Raw genomic sequence first — 13220 nt, 5'->3', positions numbered from 1 at the left:
GATTTGGAATTTGGGGGAAGTGTTGGTGATGCTCTAAGCTCACATTTAAAACACCCCAATTAACAGGCGTGCACATTTGGGCTTGCAACACTGAACTGTTATGTTTGTCCCTTCTGTTTCGGTCACTTCTGGCTTTAATTATCAGCAGTGACGATGAGTGTGTTAACTACTTCACTTAATGCCTTCCTCCTCAACTAGCTTTGCATGCTGATCTGGTAATTAACAGTCGTCGTCGTCGTCGTCGTCATTCCTCTTTGGTTTCTCCTGAACAATCCAACGCTAGCTATAAATCTAGCTATCTGTCTGCACATCCAAAGCAAGAGCAGCGGAAGAAGCAAAGACGATGCATCCATGGCTGCAGCACATGGAGGTCCACGAGCTGCATACTTAGTTATTAGCTAGAATATAATGGCGTCGCCGTCGTCGTCGTCGGTGATCTCCATCTTCCTCCTGGTGGCCGGCGTCGCGCTGATGCTGGTCGTCCACATCATCGTCGTCTTCTGGGCGCTGCGGCGCGGGCGCGGGGCGTCGCGCGGCGAGGAGGAGGAGGCCGGGCGCGCGGCGGAGGGGAACGGCGGTGGAGATCGGCGAGGAGGAGGAGGGAAGGGCCTGTCCGCCGACGAGATCGACGCGCTGCCGTGCCACGACGTCGTCAAGGGCGGCGGCGGCGGGGACTGCGCCGTGTGCCTGGAGGCGCTGGAGGCCGGGGACCGGTGCCGGCGGCTGCCCCGGTGCGAGCACAGCTTCCACGCGCCGTGCGTGGACTCGTGGCTGAGGAAGAGCCGGTGGTGCCCCGTGTGCCGCGCCGACGTGGTTGGCCGGGCGCCGGAGGGTGAGCGGAAGATGGCGGCGGCGGCTGGGCCTGCCGTGGAGACCACCGTGGCAGGGAGGAGTAGTAGCCCCGCCACGGTGGAGATCGTCGCCGAAAGATAGATGGTTAGCTAGGTTTCGTGTGGGCGTGGACAGTGGATTTTCAACTGGAGGGAACGTTTTCTGGTTGTTCGTATGTTAGTCAATATGAAAATTTTTTAAAATATTTGAGATGATGTATTAGCACGTGTTATATCGTTATAAAAATGTAAATTAAATTTTAACTTTTACAAGTTATAAAAAAACAAATTAAACTATAACTAGTTACCATCAAATTTAATTTAAGTGATATGAGGACATAAATAAAAAGTGTAGGGTTTATTTCTATCTCATCAAAGTTCTAAAATGTGGGGCCTATTTTAGAACCAACATCGCTATCCGAGAAAGGTGTCAATTCTATTTAAATACCGACACCTTTGAGATCTTCACCATCGGAAGTAGCCATTGGAGGGTCCACTATGATAACTAGCACCAATATGGCTTCAGATATACGTGCCGGTTCTAGTTAAGAACCGATACCTATGAGCTCAGTATATAGTTTTCATTATTTCTCACTCCGTTTCACTCTTGCTTATTGAATTGAACCGTTTGCTACAAACCGGCATATTGGTGTCGGTTTTTATTACAAACCGACATCTATAGTCTTACCATGTGTCCTTGCCGGTGAACAATTGGTAACTATATGGTACATATAGGTGCTGGTTGTTCTAAAGAACCAGTGCCATAAGGCAGCCACATGACAATTGTTTCAAGAACCAGCACCTATAATTCTATATAGGTGTCATTTTTTACTAAAACCGGCATATATATGTATTATAGTTACTGTTCAATAATTGACACCGATGACCTAGGTCATGGGTGCTGCATGCTGAGTGCCGGCTGGGATATATGACACATATGGTTAGTTCCTAACCGGTACAGAAGTGTTTTTCTTTAGTAGTGATCGAATGAGCACTCATCTGTGTATGATATTGGTAGTCCCTACCTATATTACCTGGATACGTCTCACATGCAACGTATCCGTATCTGATATGGCGATGAATACGAATACCTATCGGAAACGCTCCGATACATATCCCGTACGTATCCTATATTTTCATGATTTTGAGATAACAAAAAGAATTCCTGATATTCCGACACGCGCGGTCTAACCCTATCCTGGTACCCCCACCAACACAGAGCCAAACCCACCCACGCGAACGAGAAATTACCATCACAAAAGAATGGTTTCACTGAAATACCATCGCTTCAAATTGGTTCGCTATAATACCATCCTAAACTGAGATGTGTTCACCAAAATACCACTTTCATTCTTTTTGTTGATAGAAATGCTTTTGCTCAATTTTATTTTTTTCCCGGACCAAAATACCTCTGCCTTTGTCTCTTTCTAACCTTATCTCCACCATCTTTTCGGCTATGCAACGGCAATGCATCCTCACCTCATCACCTCTCTAAGTCAAGCCAGCCGGCCTCTCCCCGGGGATGCGACGGCAGCGGCCGTCCTCTTCGCGGTGACGCGAAGGCAGTAGCCGCCTCTCCTCGATCGGTCGGCGATGGTACATTTACTAGTTAAAAACATGTCTATCATCTTGCTAAAATGTTCCCAAGCCCACTCACCAATGTTTTAAATTGCATTCCCAAGCTCAATAATAGTAGTTGTGATAAACGATCAGCTCACTGAATTATTTTGCTTTACTAGTTAAAAACATGTCTATCATCTTGCTAAAATGTTCCATGCGAGAATTACTTAGGGACCTTTCTGATGCCAAGCCATGATGCCACGGTACTAAAGATGGTACCACCTGATGCCACATGGCAGATGCTACCATCTTTACTACTGGTTGGTGTTACCGTGGCATCTTTAGTAACGGTTGGTGTTAATTACCAACCGGTATTAAAAATGGATATGTTTAGTCCTGGATTATACGAAAAGGAGTATAAACCAGGACTAAAGATGGGTTCCCCAGCAGTGGATAAACGATCAGCCCAGTGAATTATTGGCTTTACTAGTTAAAGACATGTCTGCCATCTTGCTAAAATGTTCCACGCAAGAACTTAGGGGGTTTTCTGACCTTGGTAGCTTGCTCAAATGCATAAGCCATCTCAATTAGCCTCGGCTCATAGCCCTTCAATCCACCAAAGCAAATTCCGAAGGGGACTCCCCTCTTACCGTATCCAGCTGGTACGGTGATTGCCGGCATGCCGCCAATGGCGAGAACGGTGGAAACTGAGTCATTGGGCGTGATAATTGCATCCAGCTGCTCATCCTTCATTAGCTTCTCCAGTCCGTCAGCTGAAAGCTTGTTTAGTTGATGGATTATGGCTCTCTCGAGTGCGCCGATGCCAGTAGTGTTCTCAGCTACCAGGAAGATGAGCTACCCAAAATCCTTTAGTCTCTCCTGTTATACACACATATTTGGCAATATGATTTAGCGATCTGTTTTAACATTTTCGAAATTTTAAGCTGGTTAGTTTACATACCAAGATTCATAATCTTGAAAAAAAGAAGATGAAATGCAATCAACTATAGTAATAAAAGTAATATTGACTTCATAACCTGCAACAACATAAATATACCGTGATGCTCAAAAAGTTTAGTATGCAAGAATAGTAAGTAACTACTGCCCCGCTCATATTATAATTAAGTCGTTTTTGACTTTTTTTTTCTTAATCAAACTTTTTTATCTTTGACAAACCCAAAACAAATATATTATCAAAATATATTCAATGCTAGATGTAATGAAACTAATTTGGTGTTTTAAATATTGCTAATTAAATTTGTCTATAAGTTTGGTCAAACTTAATACTTCCTCCGGGTTGATAATACTTGTCGTTTTAGACAAGGGCACGGTCTCCAAAAATTAACTTTAACAACTATTTTCTATTATAATATATATAGAAATATCAACAAATATATGATTTTATTGAAGTATTTTTTAAGACTAATCTACACATATGGTTTTCATATTTTTAAGATAAATATTTTAAAAATTATTTGTAGTCAAATATTTTAAAGTTTGACTTTATCCTTGTCCAAAACGACTAATATTATCAGCCCGGAGGGAGTAAAATTGGACTAGAAAAAAATCGAAACGACTTATAAATATAAAACGGAGGGAGTATCAGTTACGCACTTTAGAATGTTTGAAGTCTATGTTTTTTTTTGTTTGTCATTTTAGAAACATTTTATAGTGCCTCTTCAGAACAGAAAATTTTCTAATCGTATGTCGTCTTAAATATTTCTCCTAACAAAATCTAACAGTACCTTTTGTGCTGATGGAAAGAATATATAAATGGTTTTACGTATGTTTTGATGAAAGGATCAACTTCAACAAGTACTAGATTCTGTGTATCATCTGATAACAAATAACGGATGGTTTCTTCAGATTTGAAGAAAAATATACAATATAACCTTTTCTCGTAATATGAAGGCATGTAAAACTGTGGAACTGCGAAAGAATACACACAGAAAAAAAAGGTTATGAACTAGAGCAGACCTCAATAGGATGTGCATCGTTGAAAGCAATTATTTCCGCAAGTGAACGAACAGGGGAGTAGGATAAGTCTGACAGATAAGTGTTAAGGCTTGACTTGAACTCTGCTGGTAACACAATCTGCTGCCCATTGTTAAGGACATCTTGTATAACAGTCAGGTTTGCTATGTCCAGGTTCTCAATCACAACTGCCCCTTGTTTCCTTCAAAAAAAGGATGTAAATGTCAGATATCAAGGACATTGGCTTTTCCATATTGCCACACGTAAAGTGCAAGGCATATTACCTAAACTGGTTCATATCTGCTATAATTTAGAATACCGATGCTCCAAAAAGTCCAATAACCATTAGATTAAATTTCACAAAATTACACCTGCTTTAAATGACAATAAAAGGCTAGATGTTTCAATTTGTTTCCAAATAATTATCATGGTCGGGATAACGTATCGTCGCAGAGGCACGCCGGCTCAGCAGGATGCGGCAGCAGGGAGCGCAGCACGTCGTGTCTGATCGGCCGTGCCGGACGCCAACAGTTCTATCCGCTTGCAAATTAGATAAAGTTTGTTAGCTGTTTTCCTTATCAGTTTTTTAGCTATTTCTTAGCAATTTGGTTACCAATTGGAAAAATGATTCCCGTCGGACGATCGGGCGGGGAGCAGAAATCGGGCGCTCCCCCGCCCCCATGCACACACGCGCTCCCCCCTGGTCTGCCACGTGTCCACACACACAACTCTATTACAACAAATTACCCACATATTTTGGAAACCCTCTATTAAGGGAATTTGGTTTATTTTTTTGTTCCACAAAAAATATTTTATCTAGTGCAGTTAGAATGTTTCACTATGTATAGATCTAATGTTGCAGTGAACTGAAATACTCCATTATAACAAATCACCCACATATTTTAGAAACTCTCTATTAAGGGAATTCGTTTTATTTTTTGTTCCACCAAAAAATGTTTCACCTAGCGTACTTATAGTGTTTCACTATTTATGGATCTAATGTTGCAGTGAACTGAAACATTCTTTCGCTATTTGCTGAAACATTGTTTTTATATAAGGTGAAACAACACCCGATTTTAACGACTAAAACATTTTCGATCTACTTAGTGAAACAATTCCGATATACCTGGTGGAACATCATGCAACATTTTAAAAAAAATCAATAATAAGCTATTTTTTCGTCCGAATATATCCATGTGTGATCTTGTTTTGAAGATTTAATTGCAACGAATTTAATGGTGCAATCGGGATAAATAATTTAAGAGAAAAATTAGTTTAAAGTGGTTTTACACATATGGATGACGCTGACGTCATGCTGACATCAACGCCTGATTTCTGAAGATTTGAATCAGGCAACCGATCCCTAGTCACCTCCTACCAATTGTAAGCCTATTTAGAGGCTGCATTCGGATGAATAAAGCAAGGAGATTCAATCTACAATTCTCATTCCCAATTATCTGTTTTCTCATCTCTTGCTGCTGCCGCCACAGGTCGATGTTCAACCAAGATTCACGTATAGAATTAATTGTAGGGTCTTACATCATTAATTTTTAAACCAGATGATGGGAATTATGTAATTTTTATTTCTGTGAAACGCAAATTGAAATCTCAATTTTTCTTATATCCTATACCAATGTATATAATTTCGTGAAAATTCTGGTAAATACATACCTCACTGTGTCGAGAAGTTGCTGGTAAACAATCTGCTGCACTGTCCCACTTGGGAAGTTGAAAAATCCATTTGGGATGCCTATTCTCTTGCCTTTTAATCCATCAGGTTTCAAAAACTGCACATATCCACCAGGTGGGATATACTTGGATGCTGCCCTTGTGGCTTTCGCATCACGGCTGTCATAACCGACAATAGCATCTAGTACTTGGACTGCATCTGCTACTGTCCGACAAATTGGCCTGCATTTTAAAATGATAAGATGATTTGATGATTTTACAGTATGATCATTTTCCATCGATTTGTTGTGTCTGATTAACATATTTTAGAGCAGTAGATTCAGTTTTCCTATAACTATTTAATGCTATTAAATTTATATTCTTGTTATTTTTTTAATTTTTCAATTTTCAAAATTGAGAGCATCCAGCTTCCAAACTATTCTTTTCTTCATACAAGGACTCTGTCGTGATGAATGCAGTTAGGTTGTAAACAGAGGTCAGTGATATTAATTATTTGTTAACTGGTAAAATGATCTAAATGACCATAAACAATTTGAAGATTAATAATAGCAAGATATACAAAGAGAAAAAACCTTGTCTTATAAAGCCATGTCATTATCCAAGTTAAATCATGGGTATACATTTGACACCTGGTGCCAACAAAACAAGTGAAGTATATGGACTTAATTTGTTCATTGCCACCACAACAGAATAGGCAATACCATCACGAAGATCCTTTATGCCATTAAATACATAACTAGTTATACCGCGCGCTCTCATTCTCATGGGCAAATAAGGGATCTTGCGAATTTGCCAGTGATGAATTTGCAAGTGGCAAACAAGGAATAATCCACTTTTCATTGCCATCACATTTTCCATCCAAAGATTATAAAATAATATATTGCCCATGCCCTTTTTTCGTTTTCTTAAACTTTTCCAACCATAGCAATCCTCTATCAAGCAAATAAAATTAACTCTAGGCTCTAAATCATATAGTAGATATATAAAAACATTTTTTTGGCTTGTAGTAAATATTTGAAAGTCCACCTCTGAATTTTATTTAGGAAAATAATATCAGGCAACTAGAAAATAGTTTAATAATATCAGGGAAATAAATCAAATTTTAGACCCTAAATCAAATAGTACATATAAAAAACATTTTTGCTTGTAGTATCCATCTCTGATTTTTTTTATTACCATTATTTGCTACAAGTTTTTTTATTTCCGTTATTTGCAACAAGTTTGAAATTTTGTAAAATATGTTCAAATTCATCAAATGTGTTTAAATTTTAATCTTGCAAGCTTGTCCAATTTTAAAATCATTTTTGTAAAGTTTTATCTCTCTAGTGGAAGAGGATATAATAAAATAATGGTTGGAATGTCTTTTGATAAAGAAACACAAAACTAGAGTGGTTTATAGCAAAGCCATAAAACTAGATTATTCTAGAGCAAAATAATTTCGAATTTTCCCTATGTTGGGAAAGAAAGAAGGGCAAAACTATCATTTACTACATTTTCTAACTAGTTTGATGTTAATGGACCTCACGATGGAAAAAAAATTGACAGCTTGATCTAAATGCCATGTCAATATATTTTTCATATTTTTGAACATTTCAAATGACATTTTTCTATACAAGATATTTGGGATGGCAATTTTCAAACCAAGCTCATGTCTGATGGCATTTCTCAAGTTAGTCAAAGTCCCTTTTAAGGGTGAACATCAGATATGCTATTTGAAAATTTCGTCTAATAGCTTTGACATTGACTTGATAGGATTGAGTTTACCAAGTCAATTGTCCAATTGGTACATTATAAGAAATTAAAATAGAGTACTTTGGATCTCGTGCATACACAAGAACACGACTGTATTGTGATTTTGTGACAGTAAAAGTTAAATCAACACATCCATTGGTATGTATATACATCTACATAGTTGTCACCGTTGACCACCACAGTTGCAATTTTGATCACTAATAATAAATGATTAGACTATCAAGAGCGAAAGCATAATGCTTATGTTAAAGATGTAACGCACTTTACTAACGTAGTATCTTAATTTAGGTATTTTATAAAATTTTCGTAAAAAAGATAAACGGTCCAATTTTAAATATGAATAACATCTGGCAACAAGTATTTGGCAACGAAGGAGTATGTCTAGATTACCCGATAGTGTCTTGCCTAGGGGAGATAGGAACAACACCAGCCCGGCTTGTCAATCCAACGGTTGGTTTGATCCCAACCACTGAATTCAACGATGATGGGCAGAGTATGGATCCATCAGTCTCAGTCCCAAGTGTTGCTGCCGCCATGTTGGCTGCAGCTGCAATGGCTGATCCTGTGCTTGAACCGCATGGAGCCGCTGATAGAACATATGGATTCTGCATATGCATGCCAAATATTTAGTAATGTACTGGCATAAGAGCTCGAATTTTGAATTGTTTTGCAGCGACAAAAATTTGCTTTCTTGTCCGCAAAATACCAAGGTAATAAGTGATAAGTTTATAAGGATATGTCAAATAACTCGTGTTTTAGAGTAAGCTATGTTTTGATAAGCTAAAGAAAAATTTACAGCTATGGTCATTTTGACACTAATGTAGTAATGAGTCAATGGCATCAATGGTCATTTTTCTAAGAGTAAATTTCATAAAACTCTACATATTATAGTCCAAATTATACAAAACCACGGTGATTTGGTCATGTGACACATAATCTTAGATATTATGGTTCTAAAGTTTTCTAAAATCACACTACTGATTATTTTGACTTTAATATATCACACTTTTAAGTTCTACAGCCGCATCTCAAACTTACGAGGATTTTATCCATCTATAAATGCGACATTCGCTTTTCAAAATTTTAATATCGGAGGATGTCAAAATAGCTAACAGTGTGGCAGTGGCGTAGCTAGGATTTAAAGTAAAGGTGGTCCATCTATATGTAATAGGTTAATTAAATGGGTGGTGTACTATATAATTTTTATTATGTTGACTAGCACATATCTTATAGTTTTAATATCGATCAAATTTTTAGGTGGTACATGGACCACAGTGCCACCTAGCTAGCTATACGCCACTGCAGTGTAGTTTTTATGAAACTTTACTACCATAATACTTAGTGTTATGTGCCACGTACCAAAATCCGTGTAGTTTTATATAATTTGGACCATAATAGGTGGGGATTTAAGAAATTTACTAAGAAAAAATAAGTCTGCAATAAATTGGCATAGAATATACAAGCTCATTGCTCCAAAGTTGAACGTTGACTTTGTGATGGAAGAAACCAAGACCGACGAGCTTACCCGGCCCTGGTCACCACGCGCGCTCCAGCCGCCGGTGCCTTGGATGGTGCGGAAGTTGGCCCACTCGTCGAGGTTGGCCTTGCCGAGCACCACCGCGCCGGCACGCCGGAGCCGCCGCACCACGCCGGCGTCCCGCCTGGCGACGGAGCCCAGCAGCGCCAGCGACCCGGCCGTCGTGTTGAGCCGGTCGCGCGTCGCGATGTTGTCCTTGAGCAAGACGGGGACGCCGTGGAGCGGGCCACCGCAGCGGGACGGCGACCGCCGGCGCTCGGCGTCGGCGCGCGCCGCCTGCGCGAGCGCGTCGGGGTTGACCTCGATGACGGCGTGGAGGAGCGGGTTGAGGCGCGCGATGCGGTCGAGGTAGAAGAGGACGAGCCGCCTGGAGGTGAGGCTGCCGTTCCTGAAGCCGAGCTGGATGTCGTCGACGGTGGCCTCCTCGATCTGGAACGCTCGGCAGCCGACGGCGGCGGCGTGGACGAGCACGACGGCGGCGAGAAGCAGCTGCTGCAGACGGCGGCGAGACATCCTGTTCTGTGGTGAGTGTCAGTTAGCGTGGGTGTTGTTGGAGGAGCATCGCTAGTTATGCACAGCATGACAGCACACAAGGATCGGTGGTCCTCAACTATTGGGGGCCAGCCACAACAACAATTTGGCGAGACAACAGGGTCGTGTGCATTTGGGAATTTGAGCTTGGCTGCTATGGGCATATATGTCCAGTTGGGGTGTGCAGGGTTGAATACTGTGTGTCGACCGTGAGATGTGGAATAGGTTCATTTTGTATCCTTTAGCGACCATAAAACCGAACCACTGCAAACAAGGTCCCATATGGTACTAACGTGGCGCTTAAGTGGTTGTTTGATAAAAATAAATAAAAGGAGCAAAATTGAAAACTAAAAAAGATTAAAACAAAATATGAGAGGCCCATATGTCAATCAAATCTATAACTATAACTAATTACAAAATACGTAAGGCTTTCGCCACCCCTTTCGTCCATCACCCCCTCCCCCTTCGCCTCCCCTCTCCGCTTCCACCTCTCTCCCCTCTACCGGTGCCCTAATCTCCACATGCTCCCCCTACCCGCAGCCCCTCTTCTCCTGACGGCCCTCCTCTCCCGCCTCCCTCCTCCCTCACGGCACCCCACATCTCTCCCTCGCCGCACGTCCTCTTCCTCCCCCGCGACATCTCTTCTCCTTGGCATCCCTCCTCTCCCTGCGTTCCCTCCCTCTTGCGCGTTCAAGAAAAACGGAATCTCCTCGTCTGGGAACACGTTTTGACATACTCACATGTACCATGTTCACTACAAGAGCTCGCCTTTGCCGTTTCACTCTCTATCGGAACCATGTTGTTGCCGGCCCGTTCCCATTGTTCATGTTCTCTTTGTTGCCAACCGCCACCATCTATGGACGAGTTACATCGTGGGACACGTCCGGCCACCTTACTCACCGCCGTGGTCACTAGAGCACCATCGCCAATCTTCCCTCTTCTGTTTCTTGTGTTGGCTAGGGAAGATTATGAACAATATTAGTCGTTTTTTCTCCATCTTTTGTTCTTTCTGCAAGTTTAAGGAAAACGAATCCTCTCTTCCAGGAATGTGTTTTGATGCACTCATCCAGTCATGTTCACCACCAGAGTTCGTCGTTGTCGTTTCTCCCTCTATCAGGACCATGTCATTGCTCACCCCGTTCTTGTTGTTCTGGTTTTCTTAATTGCCGACCACCATCATCTATGGGCGAGTCACATCGTGGGACACGTCCAGACCTCTAGCTTCGACGCCGTCCTCTGCACCGTCAACGTCCAGCACCTTCAGTCCCCTGAGAAAGTATGCCCACCATTACTGCCATTGCAGCATTCTCTGCGGCCATCAGCGTCTAGTACCTTCTGCGGCCGCATGGGTGGCGAGGTGGGCGGTGAAAGAGTTGCTACGCGCTCTTTTTGCAGGTCGACGGTAGAACGTGGGGCGCAGGTGCAGCCACATGGAGGAGGAGGGTGGGGGCACGGCCGGAGCGCCAGCGAGCTGGCGGTGCAGCGGAGGGAGGCGCTGGAGCCACGCGCCCGCCCACGTGATCGACGCCGGCTCGGCGACGAGGCCGACGCTCGCATGGGCCGCGTCGAGGGGGTCGCCGCGACGGCAACCTCCATGGCTGCAACGCTGTCCTCCTTGCCCCGTCCGCCATGTCCCTCACCTGTGCGCTTCCGCTGCCACCGCCGCCGAAGGCCATGGCTATGGGGATGGAGGTGGACTTCGCGGAGGAAGAGGAGGAGCCTGGAGGAGGCGACGGCGAGCGGCGGGAGGGCGGCCGGTGTCAAGGCGGCGCTGCTTGCCGTCGGCCTGTGTCAAGGCGCACAGGGTGTGGATGCGGAGGTGCTGGGCAGTCGTGGATGCTAGGTGGCAGGTCGTCACCGACGACGAGGGGCTCTCGCCCGGGCCGTACAAGTACCTGAGGTCCTTCAGCTCTGTCGAAGACGCCGGTGAGGGCATTTCTGTCTCATTAACCGATGTTCCAACAAAAAATGGTTTCAAAAATACACAAAACCGCCAAAATAGCAAAGTGATGGTGAGCACGTGTTCCATATTGGTATTTTAACGAAGCGTGTTTCCGGGATAGCATTCTAGCGAAACCACTTTTTGAACATGGCCAAATGTCCATTTCTCCAATTTTTCATAGTTTTTTTTCAAAAATATAATGGATGAAAATAATTTATATTTTTTTTCAAAAATATAAAGAAAGTAAGTCATAAAATAAGCAATCTGCTGTCTTAAGCACCTCGATCCAATGGATGAAAATAAAAGGTGACGTGGCTAACTGAGGATAGGAAAATAGTTAATTAGTGGGGATAGATGTATAGGATATGACTGGATAAAAGAAGGTTGTGAAGGGCAAACACATCGACTTCAATCTTCTTGCAGGAAGTAGGAAATTGATCGTTACTTGTGCCGCAAATTCTGGAAACTGGTTACTATAACGAATTAAGGCGATTGAAGAGCCCACCTTGACTAGCGTGCTAAACCCACTCCACCTCTGATCTGAGTTACATGCATATATTAACCAATTTAACCCAAACGATTAAGCTGAGAAGGAAAGATCCACGGACAATTCATTTATACTTTGACACTTATCCAGTCACCCTCACGCGACGCCCCTCAAATATGGAATAGTGATGGGCGGCAACTTTTTATTTAATTACGTGTTGGCCGGAGTTTGAACTCGAGATTTTTGGCTGAACCATATATTGAGTTATATATGTTATGAAACAACAGGGTGATCTCATCCATATAAAAGGATGGATCGTAACCGAAGGCAACCACATCTTCTCTAGGCGCTCCTTGACAACGGACGCAATGGTTCCCAACTATCGTGTCTCCTGTTGCCACCCCTTTCCCATCTATATATTATACAACATTGATCAATAAAGAATCCGCTCATTCATTCCCTTCATTCTTGTGTTAAATTTTCTCTCACTCAATCTCTATCGCTCAATCAATTCTATCCGCATTCAACAATATACATCAACTAATTTAACCCAAAAAAGTTTAATCTAATTAATGAGAAAATGCGGGCATCGACTTATACTCGAACGAATCGATCTCCCTAGCTATTAGTATATGTTTTAGTTTTGATGAATTTCTTTCTTATTTAGTGCCGTCTCCCTATATATTCTTTTTTCCTTTTGTCTGCACAAAACTCCGCAGCAATACGCGGGTTCCATCCACTAGAGTTTATGAGTGGTCTGTCACATTTTGTTCGATCTTCTTTTGCTAGCTCGGAATTGGTCCAGCTCTGTTTGTTCCCCAGGTTCCCAACTCCCCACCCTCATTTCCACGCGCATGCTTTTCAAACTACTAAACGGTGTGTTTTTTATAAAAAGTTTCTATACGAAAGTTGCTTAAA

General features: G+C 42.3%; 1 protein-coding gene and 1 pseudogene across 1 annotated transcript; one reads left to right on the top strand and one right to left on the bottom strand.

Annotated features, from left to right (window-relative positions):
- The first annotated feature begins 308 nt into the window (after positions 1-308).
- LOC127777904 (RING-H2 finger protein ATL52-like) lies at positions 309-1213 on the top strand. Its single transcript, XM_052304528.1, has one exon. It carries the CDS (start codon positions 409-411, stop codon positions 931-933), a length of 525 nt encoding a protein of 174 aa, XP_052160488.1. The 5' UTR covers positions 309-408; the 3' UTR covers positions 934-1213.
- A 936-nt stretch (positions 1214-2149) lies between these two features.
- On the bottom strand, positions 2150-10018 carry LOC127775960 (probable amidase At4g34880; annotated as a pseudogene).
- Between the last annotated feature and the right edge of the window lie 3202 nt (positions 10019-13220).

This window comes from Oryza glaberrima, chromosome 6, assembly GCF_000147395.1.
Source record: "Oryza glaberrima chromosome 6, OglaRS2, whole genome shotgun sequence".
NCBI lineage: Eukaryota > Viridiplantae > Streptophyta > Magnoliopsida > Poales > Poaceae > Oryza > Oryza glaberrima.
The sequence above is the reverse complement of the archived record's forward strand: the minus strand, read 5'-3'. Positions and strand labels throughout refer to the sequence as shown.

Coding starts and splice junctions, on each gene's coding strand:
- LOC127777904 (XM_052304528.1), top strand. CDS start 409: ATGGCGTCGCCGTCGTCGTCGTCGGTGATCTCCATCTTCCTCCTGGTG.